The sequence below is a fragment of the Amblyomma mixtum genome, chromosome 4, assembly GCF_055824585.1.
Source record: "Amblyomma mixtum isolate Tamu chromosome 4, ASM5582458v1, whole genome shotgun sequence".
NCBI lineage: Eukaryota > Metazoa > Arthropoda > Arachnida > Ixodida > Ixodidae > Amblyomma > Amblyomma mixtum.
Window position 1 is genome coordinate 73,337,536 of NC_143015.1, and position 18,246 is coordinate 73,355,781.

Below are 18,246 nucleotides of genomic sequence, written 5' to 3' on the forward strand. Positions count from 1 at the left end.
CGTTGCTAGTGGCCCGAGTTTTCTTAGCAACAACGACAACGTTGCTAGTGGCCCGACTTTTTAAGCCTAAATTTTGACGTCACTTCCGCCACATTCTCGCCAATGCATTGGAAATCTGAAGGGCCTCTCCTTAGTTTTCCTTCCTCCATGTGAAGACAAGTGTTCCTACCTTGCCTACCGCAGAGAATGCTTTGAAATATGACCGCAAGAGAGCAGAACTGACTGGTCAATAATTTTTAGTTCTTTGAGGAAGTAATTTTTAGTACTTGGCGCAAGTAACATTTTTTTTTAATCTGTTCAAAAAGACACGTTAGAGCTCGAAACAAAATAACTCAATTGCAGTTGGTTTTTATTTGCGCTAAGAACTAATAAATACTGACCAGTCCTGCTCTCTTGCGGTCATAATTAAACATGTTATCTGCGGTATGCGAAGTAGAAACACTTGTCTCTCAGATCGCTTGGTCAATGACAATGTGCCGGGAAAAGCTTTGAAAGAGTAACATTGAGATTACGGCGAGGCGATTTTCAAAGTGTTGGTGATGCTGCTGCCGGGATGAAGACATCGAGATTCCTTCGTCTCCGTGTAAAGATTCGAGTGTTGACAAGTTCTGAACGCTTGGAATAAACGCTGGTGTAGCTCGTGCCCGATAGTTTCGCTCGGCTTTGACCTGCTGTTTCGTGGGTTTTTTTTTTTTTTTAACAAATGTGTTCCAAGTGATGCAGGGCACAGAAACGGCATATTTGTGCTGGTCCAGAACGTGCTGGGTCTTGCTGCCTGTGTCAGTTTAGTCCTTGCAAGTTTGTCTCGGACGTCCATCGACGCGATGTCTGATCAGGAGGTCGCCGCGCTGAAGACGCTGGAGGAATTTCTGGGCTTCAAGAAACCGCAGCCGTGTGCCGTCGAACTGCTCAGAGACGTGAAGCGGGGCAAACCGGATGACCCGAAGATTCTTTTCTGCCTCGACATGATGGGAGGCTCTCTGCAGGACAGGTACAGCACTACACACGCAATCTAAGCCGGTAAAACCTGACAACTGTTGAAGAAAAAAAAAAAAAGAGTGGCACTGTTCGATGCCGCAAAGTATTACGTACTATCGCGTGCAAGTTGAACACGAGCAGGGCAGCGAAACGGTTGTGTAAGAAAAAAAATATTTCGGTTGTTAATGGTCTGTGTCCATCCATAAACACGCGTCGCACGCTCGTTCGGCGATTGCATGTCTGTATAAATATCCGAAGTAAAGTTGACCAGCTGCACTTTGTTCGGACATGGACTTGGAGCATTTTTCTGGAGCGAGAACAAGTTAAATTTTGCAGAGACGGGACCCCGAAGAGAAACTGGGGTCTGTTGGTGGCGCTTATTATGAAAGAATCTAGTTAGCACATGCTATTTTGTATTTCTTGCGACTGCATGCATGGCAGTCAGTGTTAGCCGAATTTTCTCGTACTTTGTCATTGTAACTTAATTCCGACGCAAGTGGGTGAACACCCTTCAGTTAGCAGCCTTGTGTTTGTTGTTCTTTCACGGTAGCAGATGTTGAAGGCTACCACTTGCTTCCTACTAGGTTGTTCCACGGCTGTGAGAACTCTGACAGCTACCGGTTCCATCACTGGCACTTGATCAACAGCTTCGTCTACTCTTCTCACCACCTGGTCACAGTCCCGCCTCCCAGGTGGATTTCTGCTGGCCATAAGCATGGCGTCAAGGTTTTAGGTGGGTCGCTCAATTCATACTACGGTTCAGCAGGATGTTTGCATGCAATTGCTGCAGCTTGGGTACTTTCTTTTTTCTGAACAAAACACTGAATATTGGTAGTCCCCATCATCAATGTTTTCCTCATGGTATGATCATGGCCACTTATGGTTCATTACAATCTATTCAAGATACTGTTTGCTAGGAAGATAATATTCCAAACGTTAAAAACCTGGCTACGAGGATTGGAGTTGAACCCATGCCGGTGCCTGTTGCCAGGATGGTAACTGGAACCTGCAACAGCAACTTCACCGAGACAATCAAAGCTGTTAACCAGGGAGAGACCATACCAAGTGCGTTGAACCCCACGACATTTAACCCCTAGGAAGAGCACTCATCAAAGTACAGGGGGGTGTTGTGTCGGAACTAGCAGTGTAGGGAACTGGGCAGTGTATCGTTGGTTGTGCCGGTAGATTAACACTCGGGACCAGTTCTGCACAGGAACGTCAGTGTGGCCTTTGTTCATGCTCGTTTTATACTCTCAAATGGAAAGGGCACACTACTTCCAAGCATGTGCGCAGCAGACAGAGAATGTGAGCACGCGTCTCACTTGGCTTACCTAGAACACTGGCACGCGTCCCACTTGGTTTACATAGAACGCCGGCATGCGTCACACTCGGCTTGCCTTCATAATGCAGGCACTGACATCCTTGATCATGGGAGCATGTACCATCCTGACTGCTTGGAACGGCAGTCAGGATTTGGTGTACGTGCTCTGAAGAAAACATTTGTTACTTACCGAACAGTGCATAAAAGAGGTAGTGCTTGAAATGTTATCTGATGTGTTAAGTGCAGGATGCCGCATTCATGCCTTCATTACAGGGGCTGCCTGTTCAATGTGCATAGCATTTAAGGGTATCTGCGCACAAGACGGCTAATGTAAAACACTGTACAACGTTCACACTACTCTCTGGTTGAACTAGCCTGCCCTATAACACAGCAGCTTCAGCACCTCTTACTGCCTTTCCCAAGCGAGCATGCCCGTGAGAAGCAACAGAGGCTTTCCTTGGGCGCCAGTCTGAATGTTTGAAACTGAGTTTTCCCTCTTGGTGCTCTCCTGCAGCTCGCCTAGTGTCACTGGCTGCAGTTCCTAACAAAGCATCTTTGTATGATTAAAACAGCGCAAGGCCGAAGGCCAAAGAAGAGAGCAGAGGAAATGAGGAAACGGACAATGCAGTGCTGAACTAACAACTGACATTTATTTGGCACGCTGTGCGTGTAAATACGTTTAGGCACCAAAATAGAAAACAATGCAAAGAGCTCATTCATGCACCTGGATCCCTGCAAGCCAACACAAGCTAAGATGTGCAATTCAGGAAGTGAAGTTCTTTTTGTGATAAAGATGCTGATGGAGCACTTACACATGTATCGCCATACTTCTTGATATTTGAAGCCTCGATTATTTCACCACACAGCTGGTCTTTGCTCCTTGCAACAACTCTGCAAAAATTAAACTGTGGGGAGCAATCGCACTCACGGCAGTGCATGCTGAGGTTATGAGACCGCAACAATATTGATAACAAAGAGTCTCATAACCTCAGCATGCATTGTTTTGAGTGTGATTGCTCCTCACAGTTTAATTTTTGCTGAGTTCTTGCTAGGAACAAAGACCAGCTTTGAGGTTTCGAATAATCGAGGCTTTGAATATAAAGTATGGCGATACATGTGTATGTGCTCCGTAAGTACCTTTATCACAAAAAGAACTTCGCTTCCTGAATTGCACATCTTAGCTTGTGTTGGCTTGCAGGGATCCGCTTGCATGAATGAGCTCTTTGCGTTGTTTTCTATTTTGGTGCCTAAATGTATGTATACTCACAGCGTGCCAAATAAATGTCAGTTGTTAGTTCAGTTTTGTGTTGTCCATTTCCTCATTTCCTCTGGTCTCTTCTTTGGTCTTCGGCATTGCATTGTTTCAGTCATACCATGCATAACCAACTCGCCCATCAGTTCCCGTGCTTTAAAGATCTTTCATCATCAACCTAACTACGCCTACTGCAGGACAAAGGACTCCCTCGTATCTCTCACATTAACCCTGTCATTGCCATCTGCGACCGCCTTAACCCCGGATATTGCTTTACCTCGTCCACCCAATTAACTTTCTGCCACCCCCTGCCTTCTCTTGGAATCCACTCTGTTGCCCTTAACAAACACAGTCACCTTTCCTTTGCATTACATGCTATGCCCTTGCCCATTTGTTCATGATCTTAACTAGAATATGGTTAACTAGCGTTGGTTCCCTGACCCACTCTGCTCGCCTCATGTCACTTGACTCTCTTTCCCTACCTGAGGAAAATGATCGTTTTTAGCGGGTTTCAGTTGTTTTTTTATTTCTATAAAAAACAGTTGCACTTAAATTTTATGCAGTACACGAAAGCAAAGCTAAGTAATTGTGCTTTTTAGGCATTTATATTTGAATAACGAATTGCCTGTTACAACAGAATGTTTATTTGCCAAAAACAAGGTTTTAGGGAAGAATTCAACAAAACTTTAAAGACATGCTTTTATCTAACAAAAAGAAAACGGTACGAATTTTTTGAAGCATGCGAAGTGTTTGGTATTCTATTGATCATGAACTTTGAAAAAAATCAGATTTCTATCTGGAACAATGTTCTTGCTGCAAAACAATGAATGGTAACCCTATTGTTTGGCACCAGAGTGCAGCCACCTGTTCTCCACTACGTTTTCGGAGCTTGTTCAAAAAGAAAACTTGAGGGGGTGCTTAAGTTCTGCCTTAAGGGCGTGGCGCGGCAGCATTAATGGGTTAATGCCCATATATGCGGAATTGGCAATTGTTGAGTTCACATTCACATATCGCTGGGAGTCCTCGTACCACTCCTGGCTCAGTGCAGCGGTTAAGCCATGTGCGTCACTGCCCTCTGGTGGCAGGTGCTGCCGCGGGTGGGGCTCGTGAGGCCCATGTTGCTCTCCTCGAGCAACCTCTCGTGACCAATCATTAATTTAATTGCCTCCTGCCATGGCGGGCAGCTTGCTGACAATCCAGTGGGCGTGTTGTATTGATGCCACTTGGTCATGTGACCGAGGTGGCCCTCCTAGGTTGCTGGTGAGCTCGGTTCCTCCGGTCACTCGGGCTGCCAGGCTTCAAGCAGTTGTCGATTCCGGACAGTTTTTCTCCACATGGTTGTATTAGCACTGTCACGTTAAAAATAAACTCCATCAAAAACAAAACTTTAGTTGTCAAACTACAAACCAGATGACGCAGCGTGCCATAAGTCCTGCAGAAGGCTCTGAAGTTGAGCAGCAAAGTTTTCTCTTCCTACAGGATAGCTTTAATGTTTTGGCGTTGGTCTTTCGTCTCTTGAGAGAGATGGCTAGTGTCCTGTCTGACCATTCTGCTGCCTACTTCTATTACGCACTCCATAACGACAGCTATCTGTGGGATGGAAATATTGGTTTGGTTTATTGGGGTTTAACGTCCCAAAGCGACTGAGGCTATGAGAGACGCCGTAGTGGAGGGTTCCGGAAATTTCGACCACCTGGGGTTCTTTAACGTGCACTGACATCGCACAGCTATGGAAAGAATACCTTTTATGCTTTGGCATTCATTAATCAGATTTTTGGCCTCCCGAGAGTATCCTTTCAAAGCATTCTACCGTCTACTTCTATTGCGCACTCTGTAGCAACAGCTGTCAGGTTATCATTTACTGCTTGAACATCACAGCTGTCGTCTTCAGTTTGAGCTGAATATCTGTTCTGCAGCGGTATCCCGAATTTCCCTACTTTCCCTCTTACTGCTGACTCGTTGATGGGCTCCTGCCTCACTGGTTTCTTCCATTCCCCCCACATGTCTATGCTAATTCATGATCTTACCATCCTCTGGTCACTGCATCTCACTCTGGTGAGCACCTCGCATCCTGCATGATGCGAAGTGTTCGCACAATATGAAGTCTGCTTCATTTTTGTCTCGTCATTCATTCTCTTTCATGTCCACTTCCGGTTGCTCGTTTATGCAAGGAGGTATGCATGATCGAAATATTATTGTATTCTGCGAAATCTGCTAATAAATCCACATTGGTATTCCTAGTACCTATGCCATATTCACCCACTGCCTGGTGTACTGCCTGCGTTTTGACTACCTTGTCATTGACATCACTGATCGGTACAGTGTACTTCGCTCTTACTTTAATCATTACCGATTCTACGTTTGGATTTAAGCTTTCGACTATCTGGTCATCATGGCTAGATGTAGGCCTGTACCTCCTTCAGCAATTTGCACGTCTTGTTAAGCTTAATTACAGTAACTGCCACCTTTATGTTAATGCTGTAGAATTCCTCTATGCTGCTAGCTGTGTCCTTATTGATTGGGAATGTACATCTAGCCCTCGTCTGTCCGCTAAACTGCGACAGCATAGCATGTGCTCGTCCTTTACCTCTGTATAAGCTTCTTCTGGCCTCCTAACCTAAGCCCTGTGAATTTCCATTTCATATCTGCTAGCATCTCAAACACCACTGTTAGGCTAGCTTTTAGTGACGCAAAACTATCGGGAAATTGACTATTGATAGTACTACTATTGATAGAATATCGATAGTTTTATCGTTAGCACTATCGATAGTACTATCGCTAGTAGAATCGATAGTATTACTGTCGACAGTATTGCTACTGATAGTACCGATCTCGATAACAAGATTATCGATAGTAAGACTATCGATAGTAACACTACTGATAGTAATGCTGTTGATATTATGCATTTATTGGCCAGCGATATAGCCAAAACATTTGCGGCACCTGATTGGTTTCACGGTCTTATGAGGTGTAATGTCCCAAAGAGACTCAAGCTGTGAGGGATGGCGTACTGCAAGTCTCCGGATAAATTTCGCCCAGCTGTGGTTCTTTAACATGCACTGGCATAGCACAGTACACGGGCCTTTTGCGTTTCGCCTCCATCAGAGTGGAACTGCCATGGCCCGGGACCCAACCCGCATCTTTCTAGTCAGCAGGCGAGTACCATTACCTCTGTGCCACCACGGTGGCATTTGCGATAACAGGCTACCAGCAATACTCAATTCATGCATTTATGAAATATCTTGTGGGCGAAAGAATTATTTAATTCCGTAGTAAAGGACCCGGAGCATGTCCATCGATACATTCATGCTCAAAAGTAAAGCTTTTCTCAAGCTGCGCGGCTTTGAGCTGTCCGATCATTGTTTACTGACATGTCGCATCCTCATTGCAACAGGGAAGTCTAGGACGTGCGCGGTCATATCTACCTTGTGTTCAGTGCATGTAAACATTATGCAATGCTTATCAAACATTTCGTCGATGGTGAGGTTGCAAGTGTGGCAGTGGTTTATCGCTTGAAAAACTATGGAAGTGTTTCGCATAGAATACTAGATGAGAAGGACATCTTGATACTCCAGCTAGATAAAAGATAAATATAAGCACGAAGTTACAGATTACAGGAAGTGGCTCATGTATCACGAAGGCATTCGACAACATCATGGCTGGAACAAGAAGAACGAACGTTAATTGCTGTGCATCGCATTATTTGTAGTCTCGTGATGGCATGGCATATGTACTGCGCACGTCAGGTGCCTTTTTCTTCTATACGCCGACGTGTATACAAGTTAACCAATTTTAAAGATCACTGGCGGGGTTGTGAGAGCGTGCTAGAGTTAAAATAAAATTACTACCAATTTAAACTGAGACAAAAAAGCGGGACAATTCAGTTTAAAAGGTAGCTGGGACAGTTTGGAAAAATGTGTAAAACTGCATCCGATGAAAGAACAAACAGCATAACAACTTGTGCTGGCTAACATGACACCATCGCGTACTGCAGACGTCGTCTTGCTGATGTACCCGCTGCAGAAATGCTTTTCGCACACATGCTTTGCAACTAGGACAATCGCGACAGTAACACTTTACCCAGTAACTTTACATAGGAAACATCTGCACAGCTCAGTGACGCGTAGGCTGCAAAAACGGGCGAGTCCTGTCAGTTACTCGTACCATTACCTCGATACGATACACTCAGTAAACCAACTTTAGGACGCAGTTGATGCGCGCGGTTGATTTAATAGAATGGACAGAGCTATATATGCCAGGTAGTATCGATACGGCTATCGATACTACTATCGATACGTCCATCGATAGTACTATCGGTAGTACTATTGATAGCGCGCTATCGATATTACTATGGATTTTTTTTTACCATAGATAGTTCGATAGTGACTCAACTATCGATAGTATCGATAGCCTTACCGCGTAAAATTCTAGCGTTTACACACTGCTAGGTCCGGCTTAAATGGCGGCCTGTCTGGAGACAGAGATTCTTAGCACTCTCTGCTGTATCACAGGTCTCAACGCTGCCTCGTTCACAGGTCTGCATCACAAGTCTGAACGAGCCACTGGGGACTGCCAGGGATAGTTGACGTGTGCATATAGGAGGTTGTGGTCGAGCACTACACCAGGGTGGCCAAATGCTGTTCGTGTGAGAGGGTTGTCATTTGTGGTCGCCTGAACCAGACTGCATCCCAGTTCTGGTTGTTCAATTATATTGGTACTTTGTGGTTTAATGTGACAGTATTAAAAAGCTCATGTGGCAGAAAATTGGGCATTGTTGTTGGCGTTGGCGTAGTTGGGCGTGACCGAAAAATCCACGAAAAGTCCCCAGAGGAGCAACCTAGGAGGCAGGTGGGCCACACAGGTCACGTGACCTTGTGGCGTCGTCACAAGTTGCCCACCGGATTGTGAGAAGCAAACTGTGCACCCTGTCAGGTGGCAATTAATTTAATGGCCGGTCACGAGAGATTGCTCGGGAAGAACAACCTGGGTCTCACAAGCAGGACCGGTGGCAGCTCTTGGCAAGTGGCGCATTGCTTGGCCGCCGTGCCTGGAGTGGTATGAGGACTCCCAGAGATCTGTAACTATCAAGGCAGGAATTACCAGTTCTTCATATATGGGCATTAACCCATTAATGCTGTCGTGTCGCACTCTTACGGTAGAGCTGAAGTGTCCCCTCTAATTTTTTTTTTATTTCCGTTGGAGAATTGCAGTGGGGCTAGGTTATGAACTGTGGTCCTGTCTGATCATTAACGTTCAAAATATCCTTACTGTGCCCAAAGAAAAACCAGCACGTGTAACATTTGGCAACATTGGCGGCACTCTGAGAAACCTCCGTTCATTTCCTCCTTGTCGCTCAGTTCGAAAACAAGCCTGCAAGGTTAAACTATGGCATAGGCCTGTGTTTTGTGGCCGGAGAAGTATTATCAAATGCTTGTGATGTACTACTGAAAATTGAATGTCCATTCTCCCTTTAAGCTGTGCCCAGGAATACATTGTATTTGCGGCCCAAAATCAAATGGACATTTGCTGCTCTCCTTCAGTCGCTTGAGTCCGCACTTCTTGCATGCGCCTCACTTGTGCCTGTGATTCGTTTACCTGGACCCATTGTCTGTTTAGAGAATTTTGCCATTTTTCTTGAACTATGATGATCTGGAGCCTCATTATTTGCGTGCATAGACAGAGCGAGCTTTATCAGTTTTTTTCAGGTTATGTAAAAGATATCACATTTGCCTTTGACCATTCTGTCTTCACAGTGGTATGTGAAACAGAAATGGAGCGAGCAGAGAGAAAAAGGGAACACTTAAAACCCGTGTCGTGAGATTGGAGTTCCACCGCAAGGACTCCGTGTGTTTGATGTGTTCTGTGCCTTAGTTGTGCAGAAATGTTCTGCAGAAATAGTTTGAATGCCTTCCCTTGTCCATGACCAAGAAGCGTGATGTGATGCTGTTTGACCTGGGGGGCTGTAATGCAAGGTGCTCTAGTCTCTATGGATGCCATTAGCTGAAGCTCTTGTCCTTCATTCATTTCAAAGCAGTGTTAATGCAGGCATCGGTGAGTAAGAGTTACAAATTAGAAGTGCATTGTTTGGTGGGCTATTTGCTATTTCATTGCACCAGGCTGCTTTGCTGTGTGTCGTTTATATCTGCGGCACTTACGAAGGCAAATGTCACAGCTCTGGAATTCTCTGAGGGAGCTTAAATTGGGGGTTACTGGCATGCATTGATGCTCTCTGCAGATTCACCACCACCTATACCATACGCGCCATGGATCATAAGCAATGACTTTCTTGTTTTACGAAGGTAGGGCCTGCATTAGTGAGAAGCAAAGGAGGTGTGAATTCGGAAGCACAGCTAATGTCACACTTGATGGATTTTCTCAAGGTGTAGGCTCCTGCATTAAGTGACTGGTTCTGGCCTTTCAGGGACCTTCACCGTGGAGCCAGGTCCAGGCACCAAGATCCTCAGCAAGATCAGAAAAGGCAACCTTGTGTCCATAGTTGCGTCCCAGCTGGCCCACGTCGCTGCTTCATGCAAGTTTGATGGATGGCTCATCAACATCAAGTGTGGGATGGTTGGTGCCATTTGTAACTCTGTTTCACTTCCTGGCATACGTTAGTCACAGTGCAGGAGGTGGTTAAGGATTCAAATGCATAGCATTGATTGATGTATGAGGTTGATGTACCTCAGGTCAAAGTAATCCGAGCCCTCCTATGTAGCATTTCTCATTATTTCAGTGCGGCTTTGGGATTTTGAACCCTGTGCACTGTAACTTACCACATGCTGTTTCAGCCGCCATTGGCAGTTGGCCTTGGAGATGATGTCATTTGAGTACTTTAGAGATATCCTAGAGAACTGTCAATAGCTCAGTCATTTCGACTTTGCAGCACTGCAGGAACTCTCCTTATTTTATTTGCCGCTTTTAAGTCTGTGCTTTTAAGTCTGGCCTACTGAGAACGCCACTTTGCTGCCACGGCTTCCTTGGATGGGCTGCATAGGCCTACGGTGTATCGGGACGCCGTCGACGGAGCCTGGCTACGGTTTTCCAGCTGCAGCTGCTCAGTTCTTGGGGGCGGCTGACAGGAGTTCGTCCCGTGTGCATCTCCGTTCCTCATCTCCTGATGTTCTACTACTGCTTCTTTGGACGCAACGCCAGCGACGCATCAAAAGTAGACAACCCGCCTCTGTGCTACCTGCAAGGCATTCCCGCTCCACCTGAGACGCTTTGTATTCGATGAACTCTCTCCTTTTTTTCTGTCGTGTTTTACGCGTGCCTAGTGTGTGTTTTTCTTGGTGTTTTCGCTTCTTTTATTGCCTCCTTTCCTTCAAAATATAAAAACAGCTTCGTTTTGTTTTGTTTGATTCTTCTTTTTGTTTGAGCAAAGTGGCATTCTCAGTAGGCCTGCGTCGTTGATTCAAGGGAAGTACATGGCAGCACAGACCCGAAGTCTGACTGCTGCCACCTCCACGCTTTTCGTTTTGTTTTCTTCTGATTCGTTTCTTCTTTTCTTCGAACCTGGCTGGCAATGTGGATGGACTAATGCAACTTGAATGGCACTGCATTCTTGTCTAGTTGTTTGAGAACACCTCGAGAATTGGCAAAGGCATTTACTTGCTGACACAAAGGGTCTGCAGATAGAGCTCAGCTGCCGTCCAACAATGCTTGCAGTTCCGCAGCACGGGAGGTAGGAGTTGCGGTGGTGTAAGTCGAGCAGCCCTTGAGGTGTGAGGATGTGTATGGCTAACAGAAACACTGGAATCTCATAAAGACCGGTGGACAGCATCTGCATAAAGGATGCAACTTTCTTCTGACAAGGATGGCATCGCTAGACATGAATTAAAGGAAAAAATAGCGCCAAACCATGCATACCACCAGAAAGGAGTGAGGACGAGACAAAAGTGCTATAGACATGTAAGGAGGGGGACAACAAGGCCTTCTTTCAGCGATTAGGCTTGTTTGTTATGACTGCACTGTTGTGCCAAGAAGGCAGTTCAAGTTGGAAGGTGGGGCGGAATGAGGCCCTGCCAGTTGTGTTCGTCTCATATTGATCTGTGGATTCTGTGAGCGTGTTCAGTTGATCATATTCCTGCATCACCATGGCAGGCGCCTGCTCTGCTCCTTATAAGTGGCCGCTAGTTTGCGTGCAACATTTATTCATGTTCTCTTTCAGTCCTATTAGGAGGTGCATATATAGTGCTTTGCGTTTCAAATAATGGAGCCACCATCTGGTAGTATTTTATGTTTACTAGCAGCACAAACGTCATTCGAATGCTGCATTCGCCACGTAGTACAACAAACGCCTGAATGGCAAATGTGGCAATGCGGACAGTAGTGTTCCAAGGCCGCTTAGCAGTCATGCGCTTGATGAGCACAAAGCAGACTGAGATGAATTCTATCGTGGCACCTGTTTCCAGGACGATATCTGTGGCCCCTTCCTCTTGGAGTTCCTCAGGGCCGTAACCACGGAGACTCACCGCTCTGTGCCCGGCTCACTGGTCATCTGGCACGACAGTGTGCTGCTGGACGGCAGGCTGGACTGGCAGAGCGAGCTCAACGAGAAGAATGCGTGCTTCTTCGACCTCTGCGACGGCATCTCCCTCAGATACGGCTGGACCGAGGACATGTTGCGGAAGTCTGTGGGCCATGCTGGCAACCGCAAGAGCGACGTCTATGTCGGCATCGATGTGTTTGCACACCAGACAAAGCACTTTGGCGGCAGTGAGGCAGTCAAGGTGAGTGCAGCTCAGCCAGTCCTATGTCGCCTGATTTGATTGACTCGGGATAAGAACTGTGGGTCAAGGGGATCAGTTAATCAACAGACACCAGTAGTTGTTGAGAGTGAGAAGAGCACTGCACATGCTCGTATACTTGCAGGGGGGGGAGTGAATTGCAGAAAAAAAATTGGGGTGCAAAAACAAAGGAAACAGCCAGCACTTCTAGACTCCGTGGAAAGTACAGCACAATAGTGGTGCTCCTATTTTTGCTTCGGGATTGATCTTTGCTATTTCTGCAGATTCGAAAAAGTGCATGGCTTCTATAGTAAATAGAAATTAGGGAATCCCTTGCACAAGCCTCACAATTTCATTGAATGCTTTGGCAATATGCTCACTGCAAGGGATGACTGTGGCAGCCTTGGGGACTCAAATTTTGTTTCAGGAAGTTGAAGTAGCCCGCAGGCATGGTTTGTCGTCAGCCATTTTTGCCGCTGGCTGGGTGTACAAGAACCAAGACAAGGTGGAGTCTGCAGCCAGTCAGCGCCGGTAAGTTGCGCTGAACGTCTCGGTTTTCTATGCTCAGTGTGGAACGCGCACTGCAGAGTGTGATTCATCGCTAACTACCAGTTGTGGAATCACTTTTGAAGTGGTGACTAAACCCTACTGCTAGCTAAGTTTCTGGCTAGTTTGCTCTCACAGTTCATGCAGAAGTGGCATTCTGTCTTGAGTTTTGTTTGCCTTTGTATCCTTAATTACATCACAGTTCTGATGAACAGTACCCATGACCTTCTTATTACATTTAATGTAATAAGAAGGTAATGTAATAGTTTTTATCACCTGCTTGCTTGTTTTTTTGTAACAAATAATCTGTGTTATGTCATCTTGATCAGGTTGAACTTTACACCAGTGAGGCTCAATTTCAGTGAAAAACTTTGCTAGTGCCATGTGTTTTTAGGAACTTGAGACTGCACGAAGGAGCAGAATAACTGTGAGGCTCCTGCAAGAATATTATCTCATTACAGTTTATTTTTATTCTTGCACTGTGTTGCAACCTTTGCAGGTTCTGGGACTGTCTGCAATGCTGCTGTCCCGAGTGGTGTATTCGGACACTGCCGCTCCGAACGAGTTTCTGTCAGGGATTTGGCGAAAAACGCTTTGAGGCAGGCCAGGTCAGCCATTTTCTTTGCATCTTTTAACTACATTAAAGGGACAGTCTACTGCCGGAGACGAACATTTAAATACTGGCTCATTATTGTATGATTTTCTCTTATGATGACAGCAGCACGGGCACAGCGCGGAAGTTTTCGCAGGATTGTGCCGAAGGTTAGGCCAGAGCTGACAGTTGGATTCAGCTGTGTTAAAACTTCATGGCTGTCCAGGGAGTCTGGTTACGATGGCTGCTGTTGATATAACACACTTCATTAGTAAGACTGAGGGCAAAACAATTTCACCTTTGTTATTTTTTCTTGAAGATATTCCGGACTTGGCTTAATTTTTTTCACTTGCAGCTTGTTACCGTTAGTTGCCCTGTTTTCTGCTCATGACCTCTAATGTTTTCGAAAGGGCAGGCTGCCACTATGCTGCTGGTGGCAGTGTGCCACGGGCTATGAACTGCCTATACCAACTTGGTATGCTACCTTGGATATAACGAACCATAGTATGCCACCTTTGGGATAACGAACTTTAGTTCATTGAACTTGGATGTACTGAACCTAAGTGCGCCACCCCAGATGTAACCAACTTTTGTATGTTAACCTTGGAAATAATCAACCAGAGTACGCTACCTAAGTAAGGTACACAGCATTATATATCTTTCTGGATATTAGACGTCATAAAAAACAGCAAAAGGAAGGACGCAGGTTTTCTAGTTATGCGCACAAGTTACGAGTGGACAGTACGCTGCTCCACACGACCGCGTCGGTGCAGGAGGTGAGCTCCGTGGCCTGGTCCGACCTGTCCCAGCAGCAGCTGCAGCCTCGCGACCAGGGACGCTCCTTGCTGTGCGACGGCTGCGGAGTGGCCGAGGTGTGCACGGAGTGGGCGTACAACGGAGGGGGCTGCCTCCTCCTGCGCTTCAGCCCAGAGGACGGGGCCAAGCCCAGGGCAGCCCCTTACTTCAGGTGAGACGGCAGTTCTCTGGGAACCAGAGGAAGCAGGTCTTATTGCCCTGAAGACCTCATCAGGGCTATTATGGGAGGGGGGTGGGGTTGTTACAGAAGGGATCAACACTGCTTTGAGACGAGGGCTTTAGCCGTGCTCCCATGTTCCGTAATGGGTGTTTGTTACTCTTCTCATTGGGATATTTGTGCTTTCATCTGGAATTGATAATTTTCTGGAAGTGATTGACGGTTTCGAATGAGATTGGCATCCTGGGTTGTTCTTCACGGCAATCATCACAGGTGGCCATGTGTCCAGTGTGACTTCGAGCAGAGTACTTTTTGGTGGTTCTTCATAGGTCTGCACGCTCACACATGATTGCACTTGCATCCACTCGCTCGCTCTCACAGACTCTGACATCACCTGTGAGCGTTGGCCTGCTGCCTGTACGTCGGCAACGTTGTGATCTCCAGTTGCAGTATACACACCCCAAGTAGTCAGCTGTGGCCGCACGGCTGTAAATAAGTCCCGTAAACACCTTTCAAGCACAAGACTGGGCAGCCACTACCAAAGCTTTGTTGGTAAAGTACCATACACGGAATGTGGAGGCCGTGGCTTCAGATCCCGCCGGCAGCTTGTGGTTGTTTTTTATTTCACTTTTTAATAAAACGTCTTTTAGCCATAAAGTGAATGCACTACTGATTTTCCTTCGATCAACATCATCGTGATCATTAGCCTGACTATGCCCACCTGAGGACAAAGAGCTCTCCCGTGTCTCTTCAATTAACCCTGTCCTGTGCCAGCTGCCGCCACTGTATCCTCTCATACTTCTTAATCTCACCCGCCCATCTACCATATTTACTCGCATAATAGGCACACTTTTTTTTCAGAAACTCCAGCTCAAAGTTCGGGGTGCGCCTAATACGCAAAGTAAAATTTCCGGAAATTTTTCTACTCGCAAAATTGAACATACCGCATAAGCGCACTCATGTACGGGCCGTACCCCGTTTTCCCGAAGAAAATATAAAAACAAAATCTATGTAAGGGCCGCACCGAAACTTTCCACGACCCACGCGGGAATAGGCTTCGAAATGCACTTGCCGAGGCCTCCGCGATCAGCTCCGGCTGCGCGCAACGGGCACTTGATCGCGGAGGCCACACACGTGCATAGGAGCTTCCGGACGCCACCCACGGAGGGCGCCCGAGGCCAAGCTCATCATCATCATCAACGTTTTCCTCCGCCGCGAGCTTTCGATATCTATATCGCCATCAGCATCACCAACTCCAGTTTTTTTTGTTGCTGTCAAGTGCCGGGATCTGCTGTAGCACGTTAGTTCATCGTGGTTTGTGGCTTTGCTGCCGAGCGTTGCTGCTTTAGCTTGACGGGCAAGCGCCTTAATAGCTACACAGCTGGGAGTTTGCTCTCGAACACGGCGAGCGTGCGGCAAGTTGGAAATTCGACGTGGCCGAGAAGTGCGGCAATTGCGACTGCGGTGTGCCTAAATTTCCGTACGCGACTCCAGGCGCCGAGGTTTTCGCGGGCCAAAGTCGGGAACGTTTCCAGTTGGAGACGAAGCTTTCCAAAAAGTCGTTTAAAGTGAGCATCCCTGAAAATTGCGTGCAGCTGTTCTACGCGTTACGTGCTGTGCGTTGTTACGTGCTGTGGGTCCGCAGCAGCTGTGATGGCAGCAGCACTAGTGAGGACTAGGAGTCAGTTCAGCAAAAACTTTGTTAAAATAAAAATTGGAAGGGACTAGGAGTCAGTTCAGCAAAAACTTTGTTAAAATAAAAATTTGGGGGGGCAGGGGTGGCGAGGCGTCGGCTTGCAATCGTGTAAATACAGTATTGATCACAGTGCCAAGTTCGGGGTGCGCCTATTATGCGCGGAAATAAAAAAATCTGATTTTTCGCGATCAAACTAGGGGCGCGCCTATTATGCGAGTAAATATGTACGGTAACTCCTGCGCCCCCTGCTGCGCTTGCATTCTCTTGGAATCGAGTTCATTAGTCTTCATCATCGGTTACCTTGCAGTTGCCTCTGCCATGCCTTTGTTCAACGCCACAAATAGAAGAAAACAATGGATGTATTCCTCAATGCCTTTCTTTGTTTCAGTGACTGTTGGCTTCTTTAATACGGCTCGTGCAGTAGCCATTTTGTGGCACCTTTCAATCTGTGTGCACCCCCGCATACAGAACACTAGGTGTGCCAACAGTAAAACTCGCCATGTTACTTCAGCATCGATTTTGTTGTGGTGCATTGACGGGGAGGGTGCACAGTTATCACACACAAGCAATGACTGCTTCTTCAGCACTGTAAAAACAGGACAGTGGACCGATTGCACAAAGCCCTCTGTGCATGTGTATACATTTACCAGAAGCAGTCAAGCGCCATCTTGGCTGTCCTTCACGGCAGCGTCTGTACGACTGCCCAGCTCATTTGGCACCTTGACTGGCTTAAAGGGACGCTGAGGAGAAGTCGAAGTTGGCTTGTATTGATAGAATCCCAGCTCCTAACCACAAAAAGAACACTCTTGCTGAAATGTAAGCTCCTGTAAGGTAGAAAAGGCCAACAACTAAAATACAGGTAGGCTGCCACAGGCCCGTCTCACAGGCACAAGTGCTGTGATGAAATACTGGATTACACCTCGGATTTCTGGGGCTGACAAACGTGCATGAAGTTTACATGTTTCGACATTGAAGTATACAAGTTTTATTTTGAAACTGCTTGTGCACTTTTATCACTTGAGGAAGACGGAAAAATGACAACCCGAATGTCGGATGCCAATGAAAACCCATACTTGGCGACGCAGCAGGTGGCCAGCTTAGTTTCAGTATGTTTTGGTGCTTCGCAGCTATGTGCTTTACGTGCCCACGTGGTTATGTTTTTGATGCGCCTTAATTTATACGCACAGAGCAGCAGAGGAACTTCAAGTGTCCGTCTATGTGCTCCTTGGGCGAAGTTCATGCCGCGGCACACACCTGCGGTGAGGAAAACACCTGTCGCTAGCTGATATTGCACGCACTTCCACGTTAGGGAAGACACCGCTCAGCGAGTTCGCTTCGTCAGCGTACGAGCACGCTGAGCTGCGTAACCAGTGCTACGAGGACTGTTATTACAGAATTGAAATATATGTCCATGCATGCAAGTCTCTGCTCATCAACAGAACGTGCTGTTGGCGAGTTGGTTCGACATGAGTGTAGTGACTGGCGCCAAGACAGGGACGAAAAATTTTTGGACCGTGCACGTAAGACGTACTAACAGCTGGAAGTTTATTTATTTCGTGTAGCACAGATTATACAGTCAAACCTCAAATAGCGAACACTGATATTGCGAATTATTAGCTATATCGAATTCTTTGTAAATATTTTTGACACACTCTTGCAATTTCTACTTTATATATCGAACTTGGTTGGCCATGAAACGGACATATCGAACTCTCCCCAGCTGTGCCCGTTCGGATGGCAGGCGGCAGGCTTCGCCGCAAAGCACAAGTGACTGGTGGTGATGTGCCAAGCGTTCGCACCAAAGTTTACACTTTTATCTTGCACTCGCCAACAGTAGCACGTAGGGTCGTAGTCCGTCAGTCAGCACACGTGCACGCCTCTGGCACCCGTCGACAGTGTCATGGAAGCAGCGCCGTAGGTGGCTGCAAGCTTGCAGTAACAATCCTGCGCTCATGTTGACTGTCGCAGAGGCAGTGAAAACGGCGATACCTTTCGCTTTGGCGTAGGACTTTCTATGCGACACGGCTATGATGTGGGCAATCCATCGTAACCGGCACTTAACCTGCACTTGCGGTGATGTGCGGGAAAGCCTACCTAACTGGCGCATGGCTTTTTGCGACCTTCGGTATAGCCGCAAGCGCCTTCGAAACAGCGCCAAAACC

General features: G+C 46.7%; 1 protein-coding gene across 2 annotated transcripts in view; it reads left to right on the forward strand.

The window, feature by feature from the left end:
• The first annotated feature begins 448 nt into the window (after positions 1 to 448).
• LOC149347008 (uncharacterized) overlaps positions 449 to 18,246 on the forward strand; it is a 318,847-nt gene continuing 301,049 nt past the window's right edge. The window contains exons 1-6 of one of the 2 annotated variants that reach the window (XM_089586805.1): positions 449 to 991; positions 1,563 to 1,711; positions 9,973 to 10,121; positions 11,963 to 12,280; positions 12,705 to 12,808; positions 13,323 to 13,431. In XM_089586805.1, the coding sequence (XP_089442931.1) occupies positions 825 to 991; positions 1,563 to 1,711; positions 9,973 to 10,121; positions 11,963 to 12,280; positions 12,705 to 12,808; positions 13,323 to 13,431 (996 nt within the window). In that variant the 5' untranslated portion in view covers positions 449 to 824. The remainder of the gene's footprint in view (positions 992 to 1,562; positions 1,712 to 9,972; positions 10,122 to 11,962; positions 12,281 to 12,704; positions 12,809 to 13,322; positions 13,432 to 18,246) is intronic. The other variant, XM_089586804.1, reaches the window with a different exon arrangement.